The sequence below is a fragment of the Puma concolor genome, chromosome B1, assembly GCF_028749965.1.
Source record: "Puma concolor isolate L17-30 chromosome B1, mPumCon1.1.hap2, whole genome shotgun sequence".
NCBI classification, from domain to species: domain Eukaryota; kingdom Metazoa; phylum Chordata; class Mammalia; order Carnivora; family Felidae; genus Puma; species Puma concolor.
The window spans coordinates 118309552-118334800 of NC_141670.1; the positions used below are offsets into that span (position 1 = coordinate 118309552).

The following is a 25249-nucleotide window of genomic DNA, read 5'->3' on the forward strand; positions in this document are numbered from 1 at the left end:
TAATGTTTATCCATTTTTGAGAGGAGCGGGACACAAAGTCCAAAGCAGGCTCCAGGCTATGAGCTGACAGCACGGAGCCCAATGAGGGGCTCGAACTCATGAACCCTGAGATCATGACCTGAGCCGAAGTCAGGCACTTAACCGACTGAGCCACCTAGGCACCCCTTCATGGCTGTGGTTTCTAGTAGATCTCGCAGGCCAGGGTAGCAGGAGCTGGTACTGAGCTTACCGGTGCCACCGTGGAATAAACCTGCTGAGCCACAAGTGTCAGGTCCCCAAGGAGAGTGACGAAGCTACACAGACAGTTCCACAGAATCTTCCGGGCAGCCTGGTTGAACACCTGGAGCTCCTCCACAAGCTGGGCATTGAGGGCCTCATACTCCTTTTTGGCCAAGTCTGACTCATCTCCTGCTGCCCGTCGTAGGTTGCTGTTGCAGTCCAGCAATTTGTCATAGCGCTTTTGGATGAGCTTCTGAGGCCCAGGGAACAAGGACAGCAGGGCTGACAGAGGCATTAGGACAAGCCTCTGTAAATGGGCTGCCTGCCAAAAGAGAAAAACAATGCTGTCACAGAGAAAGCAACAACCAGTCCATGTCCTGCACTATCACCAGTAGGCTTACGTCCTCCCTGAAGGAGCACAAAGAAAGGCAGGAAAGTATCGAGCCAAGTTAAGAGAGGATGTGATCTTTCTTTCTGTCTAGCTAAACCCGCTCAAGGACTTAAAAGAGGGACTCTAGGAGGAGGAATAGAGGAATACAAAAATTAAAGCCTGCACACCCAAAATACACTCAACCTTTCCCTCTACAGCCACTAGTTTTGTCATTGGTGTCATCTCCTTCAACTCTTTCTCTTCCCTTTCTTTCTATTCCCAGAGCCAAACTGAGCTACTCCAGCCCATGGGGTGGGAGGCAAACTCTAGTCTTTGACCCCTAAGACTGCAAATGACTCACCATATCATTTCCTTCCTTTGCAGGCAACAAAAGGAAGATAGTCTTAGAAGAGACTATATCCTGTTCCTCCCACATCCGTCTCAATTCCTTGGCTACCCTGGTAACTCATTGTGGGTAGTGGAATTGTATTCCCTATATAGATAAGTACCTCCTTATTATAGGTATTTTGCTCCTGTGATAGAAATGACAACAGAATTACTGCTTTCTCTTTAAATACATTGAAAGACTAAACTGATGCTGGTTTTGTTTCGTTTCTTAAATTGTTACATTATTAGGTCTGAGTCATTGAAAATGAATTTCATGGGGCACCTGGTTCGTTCAGCAGGTTAAGCGTCCAACTCTTGATTTTGGCTTAGGTCATAATCTCACAGTTCGTGAGATCAAGCCCCGTGTTGGGCTCTGTGCTGACAGCGTGGAGCCTGCTTGGGATTCTCTCTCTCCCTCTCTGCTCCTCCCCCTGCTCTCTCTCCCTCTTCTTCTGTCAAATAAATAAATAAAAAAGAATTAAAAGAAAAGGAAAATGAACTTCATATTAGCCCCCAACCCCATGCCAGCTCCTGGGCACCCTGAATTTAATTTCTGATACTTCTCTTTCCTCCCCCTCTCTTCTGAAGTGCAAATAGTATCCTATCTGCTGACTGCAACTTTACCCTTTATCATATATGCTTGGGTTACATGATTATGTCATAGCAATTCGGAAGTAGGTTTCTCCTTTGTACCCTGAAAGATGTCCTAGGGAATCAGCATCTGAGCAGTAAACAGCCTCTGGTAACTTTGTCTGAACTCACGGGAAATCTACAGAAAGGGGAAACCAATCTCTTACTGGTACTAGCAATAGACTACACAGATTAAATTTGATGTCTAGTTTATAAGATAATCAATATACACCAGCAGACTATTTAATGAGTCCTTTGACTAAATGAAGAATCTGTTTACTGTTCTTGGATAAATTACTGTATTTGTAACTTGACTGGATTCTACAGGTAATATAATTACAATATCACAACATAATTACTATATATATATCCTGTGGACCGTAGACATAAACTGATTCACCCAGACGTAGGAATTATGGTTGGAACAAATAAGAATCAGATTTTCTTCTAATATTTTGTCCTATACAAAACATGTAGGCAAGTATTAGTCAAGGTTACATAAAAACATGGCTCTGCCTTTAGATAGATTTTTGAACTCTTATTAATATTTGGTTTTTTAAAAAGCTTAATATACTTTATTCATAAGTTAAAAAGTTACTTTTATATTGATGTCTCTCGATTATTTTAATTTAGCCGAATTTATCATCTTGTGGTCTCATGCAAGGTGGAGAAGAACACTGCTCTTCTTTTATCAAATTCTGGACATGCTTGCTGAGGGAGAAGCTGTACACCCTGCTCTGACAGCTCAATAAATACTCATCAACTTAATACATTGGAATTAAGCTAAAGAGCAAACCCTTAAGGACTTTTCTAAAATGTATTCTCTGTAATTAAGCCCAGAAATTTATAAAGAACTAGCCACACTTTTTCCATTTCACATGCATCGGAAAAACTTCTCTCTTGCTCTCATTTTTATCTCATCGATTGTCTTAATTCACATGTGATCCTGATTTTCCATTCCCCAGTGCCAGGAAAGAGAGATGCTTCTGAGTGGTTTTTTTCCTGGGGGGTGGGGCTGCATCATCTCCTAGGATTTGGAACTACTATGTGAGGGTATTCACTGGATGACTCGGGGGCATTACTGAGATCGAGTCTGCTACACCAGAAATGCTAAACACCCCCCAACACGAGGGCCTCAGTGAAGAACTGTGTGACCGCAAATGCCAATAATGCCAACATAAAATGCCACTTTCAAGGACCTTCAAGATGATGCAGAAATCTATTATAGCTTCCATATAATACTTGAAATGCTACTATGCTCTATTAATACCTATGGGACAAAAGATACTAAATTAAAATTTGTATTACTCAAACTAATTTACCAGACAAATATTTTCTTGGCCTTAGCATGTTTTTATGATGCTCTAGCTATGTTTTATAATTCTTTATATTTTAAAGAACTCATAAAAAGCACATATTTTACTGCAGAACAGAAGTTGTATGACCCAAAGTTAAAATCCCTTTCTCAATAAGGCTTTACTTTACAATATATACTGTGTTAATAAAAGTCACATCTTCAGAGAGTATCATTGCTCCTCCTGAAAAGACTCTGAACTTTTCCAGAGACTCCTTTAAGGAAATCACAGCTTTCTGGGATGTCTGGGTGACTCATTGGTTAAGCGTCGGGCTTTGGATTTCGGCTTTGGCCATATCTCACGGTTCATGAGTTCAAGCCCCATGTCGGGCTCTGCACTGACACTGCAGAACCTGCTTGGGATTCCCTGTCTCCCTCCCTCTCTGCCCCTCCCCTGTTCACACTCCCTCTCTCTCTCTGCTCTTTCTCTCTAAATAAATAAATAAATAAATAAATAAATAAATAAATAAATAAAACATTAAAAATAAAAGAAAATCACAGTGTTCCAACTTAATAAATTGATGACCTATCACATGCAGGCTTAAACTAAATGTTGACTTTAACATTTATTTATTTTTGAGAGACAGAGTGAGACAGAGCACAAGCAGGGGAGGAGGGGCAGAGAGAGAAGGAGACACAGAATCCAAAGCAGGCTCCACACTCTGAGCAAGTGTTCAGCACAGAGCCCGACACGGGGCTCGAACCCACGAACTGTGAGATCATGACCTGAGCCAAAGTCGGTCACCCAACCAACTGAGCCACCCAGGGGCCCCTAAATGTTGACTTTAAAAGCGACACAGACACTGACTACTCTTAGAAATACAGTCTGGGACGCTCTTAAATTTTGATTATAGTAAAATCTTCACTAATCCACTTTAAAATAGTTAATAATAATAATAATAATAATACCCTCCTATTTAAATCTATTAATTTTGACATTAGTGTTTGCTTTAGTGCATGTTTTTCCTAACTCTAGCAAAACAAATAAAAAGCAACTTTTCTTTTAACCCTACTTTCTAATTTATCTGTGAATATAAATAACTTACAAAGTCACCACAGGGTTGTGGGGCGTTACTCGGGGTCTCTGAATGGCTCCTCTCCTCCTTATCTCTGTTGCAAGAGATGTCCTGGAGCTCCATTACACTCTGCAGCGCTAAGGGCATGGCATCCTGGAACCCAAGAACAAAGTCACAAAATGGGCAAAGTTCTGAAGTTCAGTACATTTAAATGTGCCACAAGTGTGCACTTCATCATTATAACCCTCCATTACCACCGAGGGATAAATAGAAAAAAAAGGAAGGAAAAATTTCATGAATGCTCTGTACGATGAATGAGACTACTTGTAACAATCTATTTTCTTACTTTCCCTCTGTCACTTCCTCATACTGCTCTGTATGACACCTTCTTTCTTAAGGGGACTCCATCTTAAGTTCCCTCATTGGCCATTATTCAGCATTCAGTTCTTACGGATCCCTTATTTTAGAAGTCACTTCTCTTTGATTTATGTCTTCAGCTTTCTTTAGAGAATGTAATGCTGTCTTTAAAAGAAGATGTTCATGTTTTGGTTGAATCAGCTAGTGGAAACAGAAGACTTTCCTGTAGATGTTCCCAAGATACATTTACTTCATGAAATGTGTAAGAAGGACAGGTTCCCAGTGCTCTCTGGCTGTTATACTTAAGTTTTAGTTTTCTTTTCACATAAAGCAGAGCTTTAGGAAGAGATTAGCAAAACTGGTGGTAAAATCAGGCTTTGTGTCAGTTAATAAATGAGAAAAGATTGTGGCTTGTTGGTTACTTAACATAGAACCTGTCTCCAAATCATAATGCCTGTTAACATAATCCTCTGTTGGTATGATAATTTATCTAGCTTCCAAAAATAGATATCCAAGATAAAAACTGGGAAATGGGAAGGGGGTCATTTGTTAACTGAGTTACATGTAATTCTACTAGCTGTCTATGTCTCAAAGTCATGACCATTATCAAGATGTTGAGGACACTATGTCTTCTTTATGAGATCAATTCTTTCTCTACTGAATATAATTATACTGCACTTCAATGGGTTTGGTTAAGTCAGTGATTCTCAACAAGGGCAGGAAAACCTCCTGAGGGACTGGAAATTTTGGGGGGGGGGGGTATTTTTGTCTTCTACTATGGTTGTATGGGAGCATTTGCATATTATAGTTCTTAGTATTTTGTTAGAGTTTATTTTCTTTTACATAAACCTACCTACCTTGGGTTGAATTACTGGTGAATTTCATTCAGAACTGTAAAGGGAGCATTATGAAACACTGGTTATAAAATAAATAGAGGTGCTCAGTTCATCCAGAGTTGTGTGATCACATGTCCTTTCTTAAGTTGGCTTCTCAGAAGGTTACAGCTAAATTTGAGACCCAGTTTCTGTGGTTTTTATATGGCCTTTATGTTATGTACTTTTCACTCTGTAACTTCTCTAATTTCATTTTATGCCCCCTCTTTGATTTACTTTTTTCTTTCAGTCCTACTTTTAAATTTGCAAATATGTGTTCTAGGTACTAGAAAGGGATGTGTTAGTATAATACAACAAATAAAGAAAATTTCTGCTAAATTCATTTTGCATTAATGAATTCATCTCAATTGTAAGGAAAGCATGCTGATGGCCCAGCACCACGTGGTCAAGCATCATGTGAGCACATGTTCCACAACATGGCGACTTCGACTGGGAGAAGAAATGGGGCAGGTAAGGGAACAAAGAGCAAAATCTAAATGTTTCTACTGGCTTCCCTCACCTGCAGTTGGCAGCCTCCCAAATCTGATACAATGAATTTTATCATATAAATTCGATCATATAAACAAATGAACATTCACATTTACTCTTTGTAATAACCATGGACATTAAGATCTTCTTATAGAAACTTCAAAAACAGTTGTCTCACCTACCTGTACGTGTTGAAGACAGAGCGAAATGTTCTTCACACAATGCCTCACCGTCTTTTCTAAAGATCTAAATAGCTTTTCTTCCCTATTAAAGGTATTGTCTTTTACCTAAAATAGAGATGAAATTATTTCTATAACTCAAACAAATCTGGTGTTTTGAAAAAATAGCATGGACTGTATTAGCCTAGCACATGATAAAAAAAAACCAAAAACTCCTTGTTGAGATGAAAACCGTTCATGTCATGCTGACCGTCTCAGCACGGCACTTGCTGTGTACCAGCACACAGCACGACTGATGTTCAATTAGTGGAGCAAAGTCACATGGTGAGGTTAATCTGCTCTCAGCTTTCACATAGCTTCTTCATCTATGCGATGGTAGCTGTAGGAGGTAAAACTTTTCTCTGCAGTTTTTAATGGCATATATTATGTATGTACTTAAATTATGCTACATTTGTGTGTTCGTAAAATAATTAATAGACAAGGCATTTGGAGTTACCTATAAATAAGGGTAGAACCTGAGAAGAAACATGGGGGAAGGGAAGCGGGGGTGGGCGGATGAGGAGTGGGGGTGGTTAGGGTTAAAACCTTGTGAAACAAAGACCCTTGTCTATAGTCAGGGGCATTCACTTTCGAATGCCCCCTCTCTGTAAAGAGAGCTTTCATACTATTCTTATTTTCTCATACTCTAACAAACTTTTGCCTGCTGCTCATTTTATTCTGCCTCCACCTCTTTATTCTTCGAAGCGGCAAGACAGGGAATCCAGATATTAAGGTAAAAAATCCCACAACAGTAGTAACCATAGCTGTTCTCTGTTCATAGGTTTGTTGATTTAAGATGGTTGACCTTAGAACTGAATGTATAGAAAATGGTTTCATTTTTATTTTATTTTTAAACCCCTTAATATTATTTATCTAGAAAGCTTTTGATTAAATGGGCAGTTCTTTGTAATTCACACAACATTCAGTACCCCCTAGCTTAGGATCTCTATGCTCTAACCCCATTTGATTTAAAGAACAATATGCCAGGGCAGATTATTTTAAATGCAATTTTCAAGGACCCATTGCCAGCTATTTTATTTTGTGTATCTTGGCTGGGATCCAGATGATTCAAAAATAAGAGATTCCAAGGATCACAGTATGAGAAATATTGCCCAGTTTTATGTTCCTATACCCAAGTCTTTTTCATGCTACTTTATTTTGCTGGAATATGCTGCTGTCCTTTTTTTGCCTTGCAGAATTCTGTTTAATTTTCTTAAGGACTCAACTGTCACCCCTTCTGTGAATCCCCCCTTGAATTCCTATTCTTTCCACTGTAGAAAATTAATTGCTCCCCCATGTGCTCTCACAGCTCTAGTTAATTATTTAAGTGATTCTCTCCACTGATGAATTACAAGCATTTGAGATTAAGTACTTTTTTCTTAATAATAATAATAATAATAGCTAACATTTATTAAACACCATATTCCAGACACTGTGCTTAAAACCTGTCTTCCATTTTTCTCATTTTAATTCTTATATAACTCAATGGCCTAGGTGCCACTATTAATCCCATTTTAGAGATAAAGAAATAGAAGCTTGAGAGGTGTGGCAGATATAGTTGATGTTCCCTGTCGTCCTTTTGCTGATAGGATCTGCACCCTGGGTTAAGTGGGACATGTGGCTGTTCTTTCCAGGCTCCCCTGCAGCTGGCTCTGCCCTTTGTAACTGGTTTGGGCAAATAGGATGTGAGCTAAAGGATGTGTGTCATTTCTGAATTTTGGCCTTGTAACATTGTCCTTGGGACTTGACTGAAGACACAGCAGTGACCTAGCTTCAACCAAGCCAATGAAGACAGTATGTTTAGGGGAAGGCACAGCACAAACTGGGGATAACCGGGTACCTAAAGAATTTTGTGCAGCAGAGCTCATCTGAATTCACATCTCAGGACTATGGTAAGAGAGAGAAATAAATGACTATCTGGCTTAAGCTACTTTGTTTTGGAATCTTTTTGTGTTAGAAGCTTGGCCTTTACCCTAAATAATATAGGAAGTTAAAGAAATGTACTCATGTTAATAAGTAGAGCCAGGATTCAAACCCAAGGAGTCTGAATGCAGAATTTCTTTGTATTCCCAATCTCTAACATAGTGTCTGGTACATAGTTCAATACATGTGTGATGAATTGAATGGAATCTTCCTCTTGGGTAATAGTTTTATACCCTAACTCCACCAAATATTTCACTTGAGCTGCTGACAAGTGCAAAATTGACTGATTTGAGATTTATCTCTTCTGCAGTTCAGCCTATGCAGCTGATTTTCTGATTAACAGTGAAATGCTTCATTGCTGACAGGACATCTTCTCAAAAGATTAAGGGGAAAATCTAATTAATATCCCTTCAGGCCACTTTACCTACAATTCACTTTTAGTTCACAATTGGAAAATATCAGAAGCTGATGATAAATATGTTAAAGAATGTAACTGCTTCTACAAAAACCTGCCCAGAATTAAACCTTCCTATTGTTCTTCAATAGAATTGTCTTAAGCCAGAAGCAGCATCTTAAAGACTAGGGGAGAATTGTGTGCATGACATTTACACATGCCTGTGGAGGCTACAGTCTCTTCTCAAACTGAATTCCCAGTCCGATTTTATTATTTTTGTTTTTAGTTCAGATGTCTTGATTTTCCTTTCCCTGACCTATGACCACACACCACGATGTCCCAAACTTCTCACATTATAGTTTCACATTAAGAGAGGGGCCTGGAGTGATTGTCTGCATGCAATGGACCCAGTGAGGCCCTAGGAGAACATGAAGAAAGTACTAGCATGAACGGTACATGCCACGGACTCCGAAAATATCCCTGTTGGCTATGAAATGGTAAAGTAGGTGCAGCCACACAGGAAAACAAAAACAAGGCTTGGAAGAAGTTGATTATATTGACAAGTCCTAGAGAGGAAGTCACTGCATGCCATGCAGGGCCACAGGACAATCACTAGGTTTCAGTCAGGTGGCAGAAAGGAGCAAGGGGAAAGTCAAGGCCAGAGCCTTTATTGTGGTTTCTGTGGGAAACCCTATAGAAACAGCTGGGTAAGGATAAACAGTTCAGGACTGACCAGTTTAGAGAATTCCCATGGGCTTTGGGCAATAGGGATTGTCTCTAGTTGCCTGGTAGCTGGCCCTAGGATGATTTAAGGCAAAGGAATACAGGCTTACTGGGTGAGACATAGATAAGCAGGTGTTTGGAGCTATAGACTCAGGATTGGTTGGTATGCATATGAAAGAAGTGATCCCAGCTGAGCCCTTTGCTATCCTTAAGAATGGATTAGCCCTGGGAGGAGCCTCTCTCGTGGCCAGGAGCTTTTCCAAGGCGTTAAAAACATCATAAAATATAGAAAATAAAAGACCTGATTAATACACCATGCATAAAGGAGTTTATATCTACAGGAGAAGTAAGTCTGTACATTAAAAGGTAAATAATAAGACAAGGTAATTGTGAGAAATGAGATGATTCATTTCCCGAAATACCAAATAAAAGCTGTGCTGTCTAGTTAATAGGTTTACAACCTATTGGAAGTATGTGCGAACCCGTCCTTCCACAGTGGAGCCCCAAACCCTTAGATACTTCACTTCCTGGTTCTTCTTCCCCTCTCCATTTTGCAGGCTTATTTTTTGTGGGCTTTGCAATAAGCCTCTGCCAAAGAACTGAAGTCTCCGCATCACCTCAAGGAATGTACATTTGTTCCAATCAGACTGCTTTTTGCCTTAAAAGGGCATAGGCGATGTCCGGGTAAGGCTGTAACCTTTGTAGCACTCAGCCAATGAGGAATCAGGGGACGGATTTGCATGCTAGGAAATAAATTGCCTACCGTAACTGCCCGGAGTGTGCCTGTCCATCAGACACCCACTCTTGCAAGAACATTGATTAAAGCCTCGCTTCACTGTGCTCTGAGTCTCTGCGTCCCTCTTTGATTGGGTCAGTGGGCTTTTTTCTCACAATAATGATATAAAATAATGATGATGATGATAATGATGATGACCATGATCATGACAGCTAATATATATTGAGTGCTTACCCACTGTGTTAGGTATTTTCTTCATGAGCATCACCTCATTTAATCCTTACAACCACTCCATGAGTTAGGTCCTACTATAATCTTTATGAATGCTTTGAATTTAAGTTATGTGCCCAAAGGCAAATATTTATTAAGTGGAAGAGGTGAGGTTCAAAGCCAGATCTGGATGACTTTGCTCTTAATTTCTGCCCTGCGCTGACTCCTGCAAATATTTATGGTGCCGAGATTGGAAACACTCAGTAAGCTTTTTAGGCATTCAGAAGAAGAAGAGGGTCTTAGGGTCAGAAAGCTGCAGACTTAACAGAAAAAGGAAAGACTCTGGCAGCTAGCAAGTGAAGTAGATAGGACAAGCCATCTAAAACCAATGCTGAACCATCATACGGTTGGTTGCCTCTAGTTCACACTAAAAACCTTAGAGATGTTAACATAATAAGGGTTGAAATCAGGCAAATGAGAAGGAATAAAAGTGCTATATGGTATTTTAAGAACTGCCCTGCCTACTTTTGGTTAGAATGCCACTGAATTATTATCTCCAGGCTGTGAACTTTCCATCTTGTGATTCTCAAAGTGTGTTCCATTGGTCACTTATTTCGAGGTCATTTAGCTTCAAAACACCTGGAGTTTTTGTAAAACATACAGACTCCTAGGTTGTGCCTTCAACCAGATGGAACCCTGGTAGCTCCTCGGGTAATTGTTATGTACATTAAAGTCTGAGAGTCTTTGCTAGTCCATCCATTATTTGTTAGAAGTCAAGATGAAAGTGGTTCAAACCAGGCTAAGCAGCTGACACAGAACAATTATCCAGTAATTTAATGTGCATAGGAGTGGGGAGAGAGGAAGAGGATAAGTGTAGGGAAAAAAAATCATGTAAGGTGTGCACCTACACCCTTTTTTAAAAAAAAAATATAAGTGAAATAAAGATAAGATGAAAGGAGGACTTTGCCTTGGGCGAGACTACACTGGTTGATGATGAGTGTCAGCACTTCTGGGACATCCTTGTTGAGCCCTGTCCTCACACCCTTATCTCTCCTTTCCTTCTTGAGTGGAAGGAAGCACCACAGCTAAAATAGCATCAAAACCACCCCCACTCGACTTCCTCCAAAAGAATAAGTGGGGCGCCTGGGTGGCTCAGTCAGTTGAGTGTCCGACTTCAGCTCAGGTCATGATCTCACGGTACGTGAGTTCGAGACCTGCATTGGGCTCTGTGCTGACAACTCAGAGCCTGGAGCCTACTTCGGATTCTGTGTCTCCCTCTCTCTCTGCCCTTCCCCCACTCATGCTCTGTCTTTCTCTGCCTCTCAAAAATAAAGAAACTTAATTTAAAAAAAAAAAAGAGTTTTAAAAGAAGGAGAAAGAAAGGAACAGCATCAGGCAATTAGTTTGATTCTCAGTGTTCTAGAAACAACTCTGATAACAACCAAACAAAACCTTACACAAATATCAGCACTCATGCTCCCCAGGAGAATGTATGTGACCCCAAAAGAAAAGTTACCTGCGATTCTCCTCTGGTCAGAATCTTTAGATGATTTGTCACTCTTTTTGATTTCTTACTAATTGAATGAATATTTAGTTTAGACAATTTGTCTTTAAGTGATTCATCCTCATCATTCTTCTTGTATTTTAGAACTGAAATGGAAGAATGCAATCACAGATCTGAACACATGCAACATGGAAAGAGCGTGTTTCATCCAAAGTACGTAAGATCAATATTTAAGATAGAAATCTCAATGATTTTTGACCCTCTGATGCAGATGCAATATGTTCCAGTGCTACTGCCCAGTCATAACCCCAGCTGCCCAACCTGCTGACCAGAAACTCAGCTGTCCAAGGGCTTGAGCACCTCAAAGCTCAAGGTGCATTTACCTCCCACATTAAAGAAATCCCTGAAAAGCTTTCTCTCTCCTCAAATAATACATTTATTATCTTCAGTCTCTAGGATGAAGCATCATGACCTAGGTAAGAAAACTGGATCCAACACAAGGAGACCTCAGACCCTAGAGTGGCTCTCCACTAGCTGAGAGATTTGGGGTAAGTTGAGTCACCTCTCTGAGCTTTACTTTTTTATCTTTGAAATAAATTTCATCTCTCATATTGTTCAAAATGTTAAATATTTCTTTTTGTTTTCTAAATGTTTATTGTTGAGAGAGAGAGAAAAAAATCTTAGGTGGGGGAGGGGCAGAGGGGGGAACAGAGGATCCAAAGTGCGCCCTGTGCTGACAGCAGAGAGCATGATGCGGGGCTGGAGATCCTGACCTGAGCCAAAGTCAGATGCTTAACTGACTGAGCCACCCAGGTGCCCTAAGATGTTAAATATTTCTAACATTCAGTTTTGGTAAGGGTGTGGAGAGATGGGCAATCTTAATACACTGTTGGTGAGGATTAAACCAATGCAGTTTTGTGGAGAACAATTTGGCAGAATCTTCTAAAAGTGTCGTCTATGATCAGAAAGTCATGCAGAGAATCTGTTTTCCATAGTCAAGCATACAAAGTTTTGTTTACTACAGCATTTTTTCCTAATAGCACAATGTTGGAAACAATCAAAAGGTTTATTCATAAAGGAATAGTTTAATAAATTATGACACACTCAGAAATAGAATACTAGAGAACCAGTAAAAAGAAGGCCAATATTAATTAGAAACGTGTCCATGATATTTACGTTTATGATCAAAAGGTTCATGATAATTAAATTTAAAAACAAATCCCAGCAAACTGTAGTGCCATGCATGTTGCAGGAAAGAAGAAGAAGGAGAAGAAGGAGAAAGAAGAAAGAAAATAGAAGAAAAAAAAACACAAAGAGGAGCACCTGATTGGCTTAGTCGGTTAAGTGTACGACTTCAGCTCAGGCCATGATCTCATGGTTCACGAGTTCAAGCCCTGCATCAGCCTCTGTGCTGACAGCTCAGAGCCAGGAGCCTCTTCAGATTCTGTGCCTCCCTCTCTCTGCCCTTCCTCCACTCATGTTAGGTCTCTGTCTCTCAAAAATAAACAAACATCAAAAAAACTTTTTCTAAGGAAAATTAAATAAAATGTATTGTTCCCCTGAAAAAAAATAATAATTTATTCTTCTTTCTGAATTGCTTACTTTTATTATTAATCCTTTCTGCATTAAAATGTTTTTATTAATGATTTAATATCAGTAATTGTACATTCTAGATAGTAATCCTTTGCCTATGGACTGTCTTTTAATTTTCTTTATGGTGTCTCTTCCTCTACAACTTCCACTTTTTTATTCTGGGCCCTTCTTTATAATTTTAATTTATCAATATACATACATATTTTTTGAATAAAAATTAGAAAATAAAAACAATAAAAATAAATGAAGTTGTTGGAGCAGTTAGCTCCAAAGTCCTACCATTGCTTTAATGTTGAATTGAGCTTTATTTTAATTTTTTTTTTAATGTCTATTTATTTTTGAGACAGAGGGAGACAGAACGCGAGCGGGGGAGGGGCAGAGAGAGAGGGAGACATAGAATATGAAACAGGCTCCAGGCTCGGGGGTCGAACCCATGAACCGTGAGATCATGACCTGAGCCAAAGTCAGACGCTTAACCGACTGAGCCACCCAGGCACCCCTTGAATTGAGCTTTAGTGTTAGAAGCACAAAGCCATTTGTGAACTTACGGACACAAATTACACTACGAGAGGACCTACAATCTATCCCACTGTATTACTATATCCAGGATGATAGAAACCATATAACTGTGCCTCCTGTTCTGAAATCTACATTCCACTTCAGACACAAATTTTACATCTTAGCTAACAAATGCTTAGCAATAATTTGTTAATTTGAGAAAGAAATATACTTGTTCACTTCAGTGAAACAATTATTGCTACAAAATCTCCATTCCTAATGTGCCAGAACCAGATGAGTTCTATGTAGCAGCAGCTGGACCTGTTTCACCATCCGTTTCACCAAGCTCTAGATTCCCACGGCTCCAGCTACTTGGCCACGCCATCTCTCCTTGCCACACATACCGCCAGTGACAGGAGGACGACGCGCTATGGTTTCTTCAGGCCACAGTATGTCACCAGGCGTGCAGTGGGCAACAGAGGTTGAGTATAGGGCTGCTTAATTTTTAAAAATTTGTCATTTTCTTTTGTGTGTGTGTGTGTGTGCCTCATGATCTCCTGAACCCAGACAAAATCACACTCTCCTCCCTGGCCTCTAACTCTAGATATCAGATGACCATGATCACCACAACTGCTGTAACTACTTAGATATTCTGATTCTCAGAAGCAGAACACTCCAGTCACAGAAAACACTCAATTCATCATGTCTCCTCTTACCTAAATCTTTCCGTCTTTTAAGTTCATTGATGTTCACATTAATGTCTTTCACTGCAGTGAAGGCATCCCCGAGCGCCCTGAAGTCTGGGTGAGAGGGAGGGGTGGAGCCCTGGAGTTCACAGAGCAGTAGTGGGTATTTCATTACACGCTGGATTGGTTTGATCATCAAAGAGCCCATGTCCAGTAAGTTTGGCTTGCCTCTATAATAGAGATAAATAATATCAGTTTCACAGACATTTGTCTTATTAACTCCTTTTCATTTTTGTGATTTTTATCATTAATCCTGAAACTGTTTTTCTCCTTTATTTTTCCTCCATTTGGCTGCATACAATTTTATTTTTAAATGTTTATTTATTTTTTGAGAGAGAGAGAGAGAGGGAATGAGCAGGGGAGAGGCAGAGAGGATCCAAAGCAGGCTCTGCACTGATAGCAGAGAGCCCGATGTGGGGCTTAAACTCATGAACTGTGAGATCATGACCTGAGCTGAAGTTGGACGCTTAACCAACTAAGCCACCCAGGTGACCCTGTACACAATTTCTAAAAATAAAGCAAGAGCAATGGATGACAGAAAGAAGCCAGACTGAAACATCCTACTACTAAAAACCTAAAAGAAAACACATGAGTATATCTGTCCACCAAAAAGGACTCAAAGCAGGATTTCCATCCATGTTCCACTTACCTTTTTTGTTTTTTTTTTTAATGACAAGATTCATAATAATAGTGGGAAACAATTCAGAATTCCTTTTTTTGCAAAGACAACCAAGAAAACTACATCTTCCTGGAGATATTTTTGTGATTATTAGCAAGGAAAATAAATTCATTATTTAAAACATGACTTGCCAAGTATAGACGAAAGAAATCATTGTCTTCTCTCTTCTACCAAATTGAATAGTTGAATTTATAATGTTTCAGAGGTTCTACCACAGTTCCCAGAAGACATTTCTAATAAATGCAACAGTTCTCTGAATATTATTAATGCCACCACTGTCACTAATCATTGCTATCACATGACTTTGCATGATTTTCCACATGGAATTCTTCTTAACCAACAGATCTTCAAATGGCTACATACAAGTGAGCACACATGGCTGACTCTCTCTTTCGGAGTTCTGACATGAGAATAGAGTCATTCCAATTGGCCAAGCAGTTCACAGGAAGCAAACAAGCTGAAAGCTTGGTCATGTCATTCCCCAACCCACTGTCATGCATTTTTTAGTGAGAAGTCAGGTTTCTAAAAGCCTTTTTATGTCAAGAGGCAAATAAAGAGACACTGTAAATAGGCATGGACAGAAATTGTGCTTTGAATTTGGTTTTCCTTTAGGTTTTTTGTTTGTTTGGTTTCAGTTTTGGGGGTTTTGTTTTTGTTTTTGTCTGTTTGTGTATTTGTTTTTGGTAGGTAAGAATATAGACAGCTTTCCAATCTTAATAGGTGAATTTTTTATTCTTTAGTTATTATTTCTAAATATTAATAGGGACAGACAACACACCACATCACTGGAATAGTGAAATGGATCTAAAAAAACTTTGGATAAAATTAGAAAAGTTTATCATTAGAAAAGGCCTGAAAACACCTTAGAGATCATCTAACAAAACTCTTCATTTGAAAAATGAGAAACTAGGGAACTTTGATTATCATGTGGATGTGCACACATACACACACCAGTCACTCTCTGACACATCTCCCCATTTTCATTTTTATTGTAGCACTTATCAACTATCTGCAATCATTTTGTTTCCCTATTTATCAGTTTATGCTCAATTTCTCTGTCATCACTCTATCTCCAGCCTGACATACATATTTTCTCAATGAATATTTGTAGATTGAAATGATAGATTTCAGATTTTCTGTCATGTGCTTTTATTTTACATTGAATTTTTTTTCCAAAAAAAATTGCACAGTGGTCATGAATACTAGACCGAGGAGCTTTATCACATGCTGAGAAAATGATGATACTATAATAAAGACAAAGACAGAAGCAAACCAAGTGGCAACCTTTTTTTTTTTTCTTTTGAGGAAATTCAAAGTAAATATTAAAGGTTTGCAAGGGAGTAAAGAGCTGCTTTAGTGTGATTTATCTTGCACTTTCTACCCATTTACACAAAATCCATTAAGGATGGGAGGAAGGGATGTAAGGAGACAGGATGGTAAGGAGGGAATGAGGGAGAAAGGGAAAGAGAGATGTTGTTGGTTTCCAAGAGGACGGGGTGAAGTGGATGGGAAAAAAATGTAAATCTATTATGAATACTGAGAAAAGTAACTAGGGGTGCCTGGGTGGCTTGGTCAGTTGAGCGTATGACTTGATTTCAGCTCAGATCATGATCCCAGGGTCATGGAATCGAGCCCCGTGTCAGGCTCTGCACTGAGCATGGAGCCTACTTGAGATTCTCTCCCTCTGTCCCTCTGCCCCTCTCCTCTGCTTATGTGCTCTCTTTCTCTCTCTCTCTAAAATGAAAAATAAATAAAAAAACAACTAAAAATATATTTTCTGACTGATGGTATATCAAAAGCAAAACATCTGAATATGAAATACAGCATTTATATGTATCTTAACAGAGATTCTTCAACAATACAACAGTTTAGACACTTAAGTAAAAATAATTCCCTTAAATAAGAACAAGTCAGGAATATGGAAGGTATTAACTTGATGAGAAGAAATCATTTTATCTGTGTGAATATGATCAGAATTTCTTCTGAGGTTTTCCTTTGACTATCACCAAATATTAGTTTATTTAATCCTCTAAAAATCACTGAAAATGCCATCAAAATATGAATATAATCAAACAACTCAATCAAAGAAAACCCAACTTTAATAAGATAGTTTATGAGTGTGGTCTATTGTTATGTACATATTTAACATTTTTAATTACAGGGAAAAAAAAACCCAGATGTATGGCCTTTAGGCCATACTTGTAACTCTGAGCTTAAGATCTTTCAAAAAAACCAGCCTCAGCCCTTTAGAGTGTCCACACCTTATCATTACTTCTTTTTCCATTACTTTCTGATATCAAAGTTCTATTCTCTCTCGTTTATGTTTCAAGGGGCAATAATAACAATTATTAATTATTACTCTTTCTCTTAAAAGTGTCACAATGCAATTATTTAAAAAGGCTTTCTCAAAAATGAGAACTCTCTCAGACACTTTTGTCTCCAGACACGTACTTTGGACAGTTGCCCAAGTGATGAGCAATGATGTTCTGATATCTGCATCACACAGACAAGCAATATGGTAGAAAAGATAGAGGATGTCTTTTAAGATAATGACACTCCAGGCATTCACCCCACCTAATCCTTTCCAGTAAGATTAAGTTCTGATAACTATGAGAGGCAAATGAGTCCTATGTGTGATATAACTCAGCTCAGCCAAACACCCAATTATCACATGCATCCCCAACAGAAAGTAACCAAATGCATAACAATTTCCCATACACACTGGGCTAAAAACCAAGGTAGTCATTCATTTGTAATTCTGTTTCTTCTTCTTCTGTCTTATCATGAATACTTTGGCAAGCATTTAGTACATAAGGAGCTACGCTAATCTCATTGTGAATTATTAGGACTTTACAAAGTCCAGTAAACACAGCTGGCTTTGTTTTAGCAGCATCCAGTTTGGCTGTAAAGAGCTTCACAACAAACACAAGAAAACAGTGGCACAATGAAAATAAAAATGATGTTTAAACATTGTAAAAACTGTGGTGACAGATAAAAAAATCAGATATATGAGACTGAGGTACACCAATATATCTTAATTAGAGGGAGAAAACAAGAGGAAGGGAAAATAATCATTTAACTATCGATCATATTACTTTGAATTTCCTGTTTTATGATCACAAGTATCCTAAATTTAATATTTATTTTACAGTAGCCACAAACCATGTGTACTATTATTGAATTTATTTTCCATTCACTCTCCTTTTAAAACACCTTAAGTCAATTTTAGAAAAAAGCTGTACATTGCTATACAAATAATAACAAAATAGCATTTAAGATAAATAAAAAATTGTTGTAAAAATAAATACGCACTATTAAGTATTAGAAGATGTGAAGAAGGGGTGCCTGGGTGGCTCATTGGTTGAGCATCTGACTTTGGCTCAGGTCATGATCTCACAGCTCAGAGCTTGGAACCTGCTTCAGATTCTGTGTCTCCCTCTCTGTCTCTGGCCCTCCCCCACTTGCAGTCTGCTGTCTCTCTCTCTCAAAAATAAATAAACATTAAAAAAATTTTTCTTAAAGGAAGATGTAAAGAAAATGAATTAATGGTAATTGATTCATTACCAGAGAGTTTCAGACCAGAGAGAGCCAGTAATATGGAGAGGCAATAAGTTAATCATTCCTCCGAAGATTCATTAATTAGACTCCCTGAGAACCTGTGGAAGTGGAGAGAGGGAGAGGTGGGGCTTAGAATAAGAAGGACTAGTTGCAAACCTGTTTAAGAAACAGCCTAAGGGTGTCTGGGTGGCTCAGTTGGTTAAGCATCCGACTTCAGCTCAGGTCATTATCTCACTGTTCATGAGTTTGAGCCCCAAATGGGGCTCTCAGCACAGAGCCCACTTTGGATCCTCTATTTCCCTCTCTTTCTGCCCCTCCCCTGTTCACGCACTCGCTCTCACTCTCTCAAAAATAAACATTAAAAAAAGAAACTGCCTAATTTTTAGGGTGCTATACAAATAAGTCAGATCATTTGAAGAACTAAGAAAGAGCTCTAGGAAATTAAAAGGATAATAGCTGAAATAAAATCTCACAAGTGTTGGAGAAAATGTTCAGGAACTTTCCAGAAAGAAGAACAAAAAATACAAAGGGATAGAAAAGAGAAGGAAAAAAAAAAAAAAAAAAGAGAAGACTGGTTTAAAAGATCCAATATTGAAATAATTAGAGTCCCAGAAACCAAGAACAGAGCAAATATGGGGAAGAAATCATCAGTAAAATAATTCAAGAACAGGACATGAGTTAGCATGTTGAAAGAACTTGGTGAGGATCCAGCACAATGGATAAGATAAATTCACACTTGGGAATTCATGAAACTTGAGACTATTGGAGACAAAAAGAAGACCCTCCAATCCTTTAGAGACACATACAAGCAAATGGGTACGAACATACAATTAAGAATCAGAAGAAGCTTCAGATTTTAGTAGCGACACTGAAAGCTAGAAAATGATGAAGAATTACCCTTAAATTCTGAAGATGAAGGATTTTCGATTTAGAATCCTATACTTGATCAAATTATAAATCATGTGTAAGGGTAAAATAAAGATTTTGGGAGATATAAAATTTCCTAAAATTTTACTTTCTTGGCAAACATAGAAAACTATTGAAGGAGGTACTAAAAATAGGGGAGAGGCAAAGATTCTCCAGGAGGCCAGGAGGAGAGTTCCTTAAAGATGGCTGTGCCCAGTCACCCAGTTCAGACTCAATAAGTCAGAAGGGCTCTGGGAGAGGCTTTTTTAGGGAGATGAAGTTGATAGCATGCATAATATATCTGGCTGTCTTAAGAGATGACTGGCTGTGAGTGTGTGGCATTAATGATCACAACAAGGAAAACAAAAAAAAAAATTAAAAAAAAAAAAGAGACAATTTTTTGTTTTCCCAGGAAAACAAGTAATCAGTTTCTTCCAAGGTTTAGCTTTGAAAAGAAATTTACTCAGATATACTCACATATAAGAAATCAAATACTGATGATGGCTCTAATCCAAATGACAATGTAACTGCATAGGAAGAATGAAGAGATGTGGAGGGTGTGTGTGTGTGTGTGTGTGTGTGTGTGTGTGTGTAGTAGAGATGGCATAGGAAGAGAGATAAATTCTTGTCTTCTACAGGGGAAGACAAAACATAATACTTAAAAAAGGAAAACCAGGGACACCTGGGTGTCTCAGTTGGTTAAGCAACCAACTCTTGATCTCTGCTCAGGTCGTGATCTCATGGTTTGTGGGATGGAGTCCCACCTCATTGGGCTCTGTGCTATCAGCACAGAGCCTGCTTGGGAGTCTCTCTCTCCGCACCTCTCTGCTAGCATGTGCACACACACATACACTCTCTCTCTCCAAATAAATAAATATACTTAAAAAAAAGGGAAAACCAAACATGTTTTTAGATTGATGAAGATAAGTACCAAAATATTAACTAAAAGATGTGAAAATACTTATGTCCTTAAGAGGCAGGTAAGTGAAGAGAGGACTATTTTTCTTAAATCCTGTAGAACTATTTGGCTTTTCCAACCACGGCACATATAATTTTAACAAAAGGACAAACATTTTAAAAAAGGAAACATTCAAGAATATCCAAGAAAATTCTGAAAAGGAAGAGTACTGGGCTGGGATTGCAGTTGACCCCTGGAACACCACATATTTGAACTGTGAGTGTTCACTTATACATGAATTTTTTAAATATACAGTACAGTACCGAGTATATTTTCTCTTCCTTATGATTTTCTTAATTACATTTTCTTTCCTCTAGCTTACTTTATTATAAGAACACAGTATATAATACATGTAATGGACAAAATATGTGTTAATTGACTATGTTCCCAGTAAGGCTTCTGGCCAACAGTAAGCTACTAGCAGTTAAGTTCTGGGGGAGTCAAAGGTTATGCATGGATTTTCAACTGCATGGGGTTAGCACCCCAATCTCTATGCTGTTTAAGGGTCAACTTTAGTTATATCTTATATTAAAATATAAAGCTGCAAAACTGAAAGCATTTGGTATAGGTACATATATGGATGAAAGAATAGCACAAAATGGAAAATCAAGAAATAAATACAAGTATGTATGAAAATTAAGTACATGGTAAATATGACATTCCTACTCTGTGGAAAAAAATAAATTATTCAGTATCAGGTGTTGTGATAATTTCTAGCTATGTAGAAAAAAATTACGAAATTAATGGATTTTTTATACCAAAACAATTTCCATATAGATCAAAGGTCTAAATGTTAAAAATGAAACTTATAAGAATTTGAAGGAAACAGGGGATTACACTTGAAAACAATCTTGGAGTTTTTAAGCACAAGACAAAATCTGAAAGCCATGGTAGAAAAAAGTGATAAATCTATTTTAAAATTTAGCTCTGCAATACTATACAGATAAAAATGAAAACAGAAGCTGCCATAAACCATGTTAAAAGTCAGATGATAAGCTAGAAGAATTATTTATAGCACATCAAACAGAAAAAGTGTTAATACACTTGCTAATTAAAGAGCCACTATCAATTTATTAGGAAAAGATGAACATCTCAATAAAAGTAATCAATAAAAAGATAATTTATTAGATGAGTACAAATAATTAACCATACATGAAAAATTCTAAAGATTATTACTAATTAAAATTAAAACAGTATAATACTATTTGGAGCCTCCTACATTGCCACAAGTTATAAAGATAACACATATTAAATGTTTCTAGTGCTCGCTAATAGGAGATAAATGGACAATTCATACACAGGTAGTGGGAATATAAATTATTTCAGCTTTTCTTAAATTTTCTTGCAGTAAGTATGAAAAGCCCTTTGATCTAGCAATTCCACTTTTAGAAACTCATTCTAAGAAAATCAAATTATTGTACAAATATCATTTATAAGAATGAACACATAACATCAATCTTTATAAGACAGATAGACATAATTCAAGTATCTATAAGGGTTTGGTAAACTAAACTGTGGTGTATACATCAGATAAAATATTATGCAGTCATAAAGCAATGTGGATTTATATTTACTGACATAGAAAGGTGTCCATGATACACTGATGAATGAGGTAGTAAGTTGACATACAGGAAATATATAGCAGTCCTTTGTTAGTCAGTGTGTGTGTGTGTGTGTGTGTGTGTGTGTGTGTGTGTGTGTAGAAAAAATTTCAGTGAAGTAAGGGACTCCTGAAATGCTACAAGAGTTAACTCTCTGGAATGTGACTACCAATTGTCTCTACTATCTTCATTTTGATTTTCTACATTTTCCAGGGTTTCTTTAATAATTAAAAAAAAATGTAAAACCTAAGAAAGATGAAAATAATCTACAACATTTTGAGATTGATAGAAATCCTGAATCCAAAGGTAAAAATACACGGTCAGACAGAGGATGCATATAAAAAAGTGGAAAAACATAAAGATAAAACATTGCATTTCTGGAGATTGTTAAATTTAGAATAGTTATGTTTTTCTTGCTTTAGAACATGGGACTTGGATCAAATGCTTTGGGGGCATTTTTCTGGTGCAGGATTCTATGATTCTTGTCACTTTAATACTGTCTTTGAAGTTTGCATAAGATTATAATTCAAAATAAACATGTTAGAAGTTAAAAACATCTTTATCTTTTTCTGTATTTTTAAATATGTCGATTGTAAAAAAAGAACCCAGACACAATTTTCCATTTCCATAGGTAAGGAATTTTTCTGAAGCATCTAAAAACCTACATTTCCTAAAGGCACTCTTGGCTGCAATATTCTTGGCCTTAGCTGCTAAGGAGCCAAACAATTACAAAGCACTTGACATTGCCTTTTACCCTTTTATGTAGCAGCATGTGTGCCTCATGACCAGAGTGAGAGAAACAGGAAGGAAAATAACTCATGGCGAATGTGCCTTTGATGTTCATCCAGCCACATGCTGGGATTGCTCGTCCTCTTTTCCAGTTCTTGATGTATAGAATAGGCTGGGGGGGGGGGGGGGGGGCATACAAAGCCTGCTAACTCCCACGCAGCAGGACTGTCCTAAAAGCTAGAGCGATTTTTAAGCAAGTATTTCAATACAATGTACTGTTTGTTGTAAGTATTCTGTATGTGGGAGCCTGTGCATGCGAACTGTATTAAAAGAATGTCTCACTCTCCTCTGAATCTTTCTCTCCCTCTCTTCTCTCTCTCTCTCTCTCTCTCTTTTTGGTCTTTATAACCACAGGAGAAAAACTTTAGGAAAAGAAACCTGAGCAGAATTTGTAGCATAGGAAGTTCTTGTGTAATTCACATAGTTCTTCTATGTGAATCTCTAGTCCTAGGCACAATGCCGGAGCAAAAGGCTTTTTAAGGAGACAGCAATTTTCCCACCCCTCCAAATGCATCAACTATCATTGAAGAGAAGCCAGGAGGATTACAGTGTGTGAAAGGACAAAGGCCCCCTTCCATCATGCACCTTTTCATGAGATGATCTCAGAATTAGGAACTCATTGAACAACACTACTCACATCTGTTTGCATGCTATATATATATCCCCCCCTTTTGAAAGAAAAGACTTATAAAGTGAGAGAAAACTGGGTGCCTGTTCGGTATGTCAAAAACTAACATCTCAATTTGGCCAAGATACGAGCACAAGGCCTTAGTTTAAGGTTCCCTGTCCGATGCCTGGTTCTTCCACCTCACTTCTGAAATTCTGTCTTTCCTCATGGTCACTCTGCACCAAAGCATAAATGACCGGTATTTACAGCTTAAGTTAATATAATTTTTATTTTATAGATTTTTGTATTTCCTGAGGTACAGTTTCATAAGTTTAGAACACACACACACACACACACACGTACACAAGTACACACGTGTACACAAGTACACACACAGACTAGGAACTCAGGCCTTTAGATAATTAACTAACCATGCTAAAGCAAACATGCTTTTTTTAAAAAATTTTTTTAACGTTTATTTATTTTTGAGGCAGAGAGAGACAGAGCATGAATGGGGGGAAGGTCAGAGATAGAGGGAGACACAGAATCACAAGCAGGCTCCAGGTTCTGAGCTGTCAGCACAGAGCCCGATGCGGGGCTCGAACTCACGGACCGCGAGATCACGACCTGAGCCGAAGTCGGACGCTAAACCGACTGAGCCACCCAGGCGCCCCGCAAACATGCTTTTTTAGGGGCCCCTGGGTGGCTCAGTCAGTTAAGCGTCCAACTTCAGCTCAGGTTGTGATCTCCCTGTTCGAGCCCCGCATCGGGCTCTGTGCTGACAGCTAGGAGCCTGGAGCCTTCATTGGATTCTGTATCCCTCTCTCTGCTCCCCCCACTAACCCCCGCCCCCGCACTGCCTGCTCACACTCTGTCTCTCTCTGTCAAAAATAAAATAAACCTTAAAAAAAATGAAAGTAAATGTACTTTTTAAAAGTCCTGGTAGATCTGTGTTTGTATTTAAGCCAATATCATCCTTCAGTATTAGACTAGACATGTTTTTTCCTTCTATAAAAATGGACATCTTCCAAAGTGTTGTGTATATGTTGTGTTATTTTGATAAGATGACTTCTATACTGTCCTAGTGACAAACTATTTCATCTTAATATTTTATGTATATTAAATATATTTTATATGTGTGTTTGATTTTTTCTCTGTAAATCATATAAGAGTCCAAATTGGAAGAAACCCAATATTTACTACAATGCATGAAGATCTTTTCTTTTGTACATTAATCTATAGAAACTTCAAAAACATTATGGTATTAATCTGAGGTTTTTTGTTTTTTTTTTTTTTTAAAGACTAATGTTGTTCTTAGGAAGGTATGTTTTGGACACAATAAGTTCCTAAACATACATGCGATGAGCAGTTCCTAAAGAGTTCCTGGAACCAGCAAAGTTGTGATTTATTAAATATTATACCCCAGGATTCTTTTAATACATTTTGTAAAATATATGAGATAATTTAATATGTAGGGTTACCTCAGGCAAATTGGAAATAATGTATCAGAAGCAATAAACATAATTGTAAAAAACAAAAATTAGAATTTTTGGAAATACTCAATAGCATTTTCCCCATGAGCTTTACATTTGGTTTCTATTATTAAAACAAATGTACTTACTCTTGCATGTATATTTTCCTATAAGAGAGAAGGAGAAAAGTAAATTAATGTAAATCTACATACTTAAGGCAATATGCAAACATTATAAAACCCTTAAATTTTTATTACATAAAATGAAGTGATGTTATTTTCATGAATGTTTTATAGAATTAGTCTCATTATTTTATAATCACATCCCTTAAATTTTACCTGTATCTTGTCTACACCAACTTTGTTTCACACTCTATATAAGATTAAAAACTATTGATTCAGATTGTAATCAGTAAATTTTGATCATGTGAAAATGGATTT

General features: G+C 37.8%; 1 protein-coding gene and 1 long non-coding RNA gene across 3 annotated transcripts in view; one reads left to right on the forward strand and one right to left on the reverse strand.

The window, feature by feature from the left end:
• Positions 1 to 25249, reverse strand: part of ARHGEF38 (Rho guanine nucleotide exchange factor 38) — a 136481-nt gene that overhangs the window by 17506 nt on the left and 93726 nt on the right. Inside the window, exons 5-10 of one of the 2 annotated variants that reach the window (XM_025921373.2) lie at positions 24959 to 24976; positions 14210 to 14409; positions 11415 to 11548; positions 5877 to 5981; positions 4007 to 4129; positions 230 to 541 (exon numbers count right to left, since the gene is read on the reverse strand). In XM_025921373.2, coding sequence (XP_025777158.1) covers positions 230 to 541; positions 4007 to 4129; positions 5877 to 5981; positions 11415 to 11548; positions 14210 to 14409; positions 24959 to 24976 — 892 coding nt within the window. The remainder of the gene's footprint in view (positions 1 to 229; positions 542 to 4006; positions 4130 to 5876; positions 5982 to 11414; positions 11549 to 14209; positions 14410 to 24958; positions 24977 to 25249) is intronic. The other variant, XM_086704468.1, reaches the window with a different exon arrangement.
• Positions 9027 to 25249, forward strand: part of LOC147581837 (uncharacterized) — a 36783-nt gene continuing 20560 nt past the window's right edge. The window contains exons 1-3 of the long non-coding RNA XR_015250310.1: positions 9027 to 9636; positions 11547 to 11615; positions 11852 to 11950. This is a non-coding gene — a long non-coding RNA (uncharacterized LOC147581837). The remainder of the gene's footprint in view (positions 9637 to 11546; positions 11616 to 11851; positions 11951 to 25249) is intronic.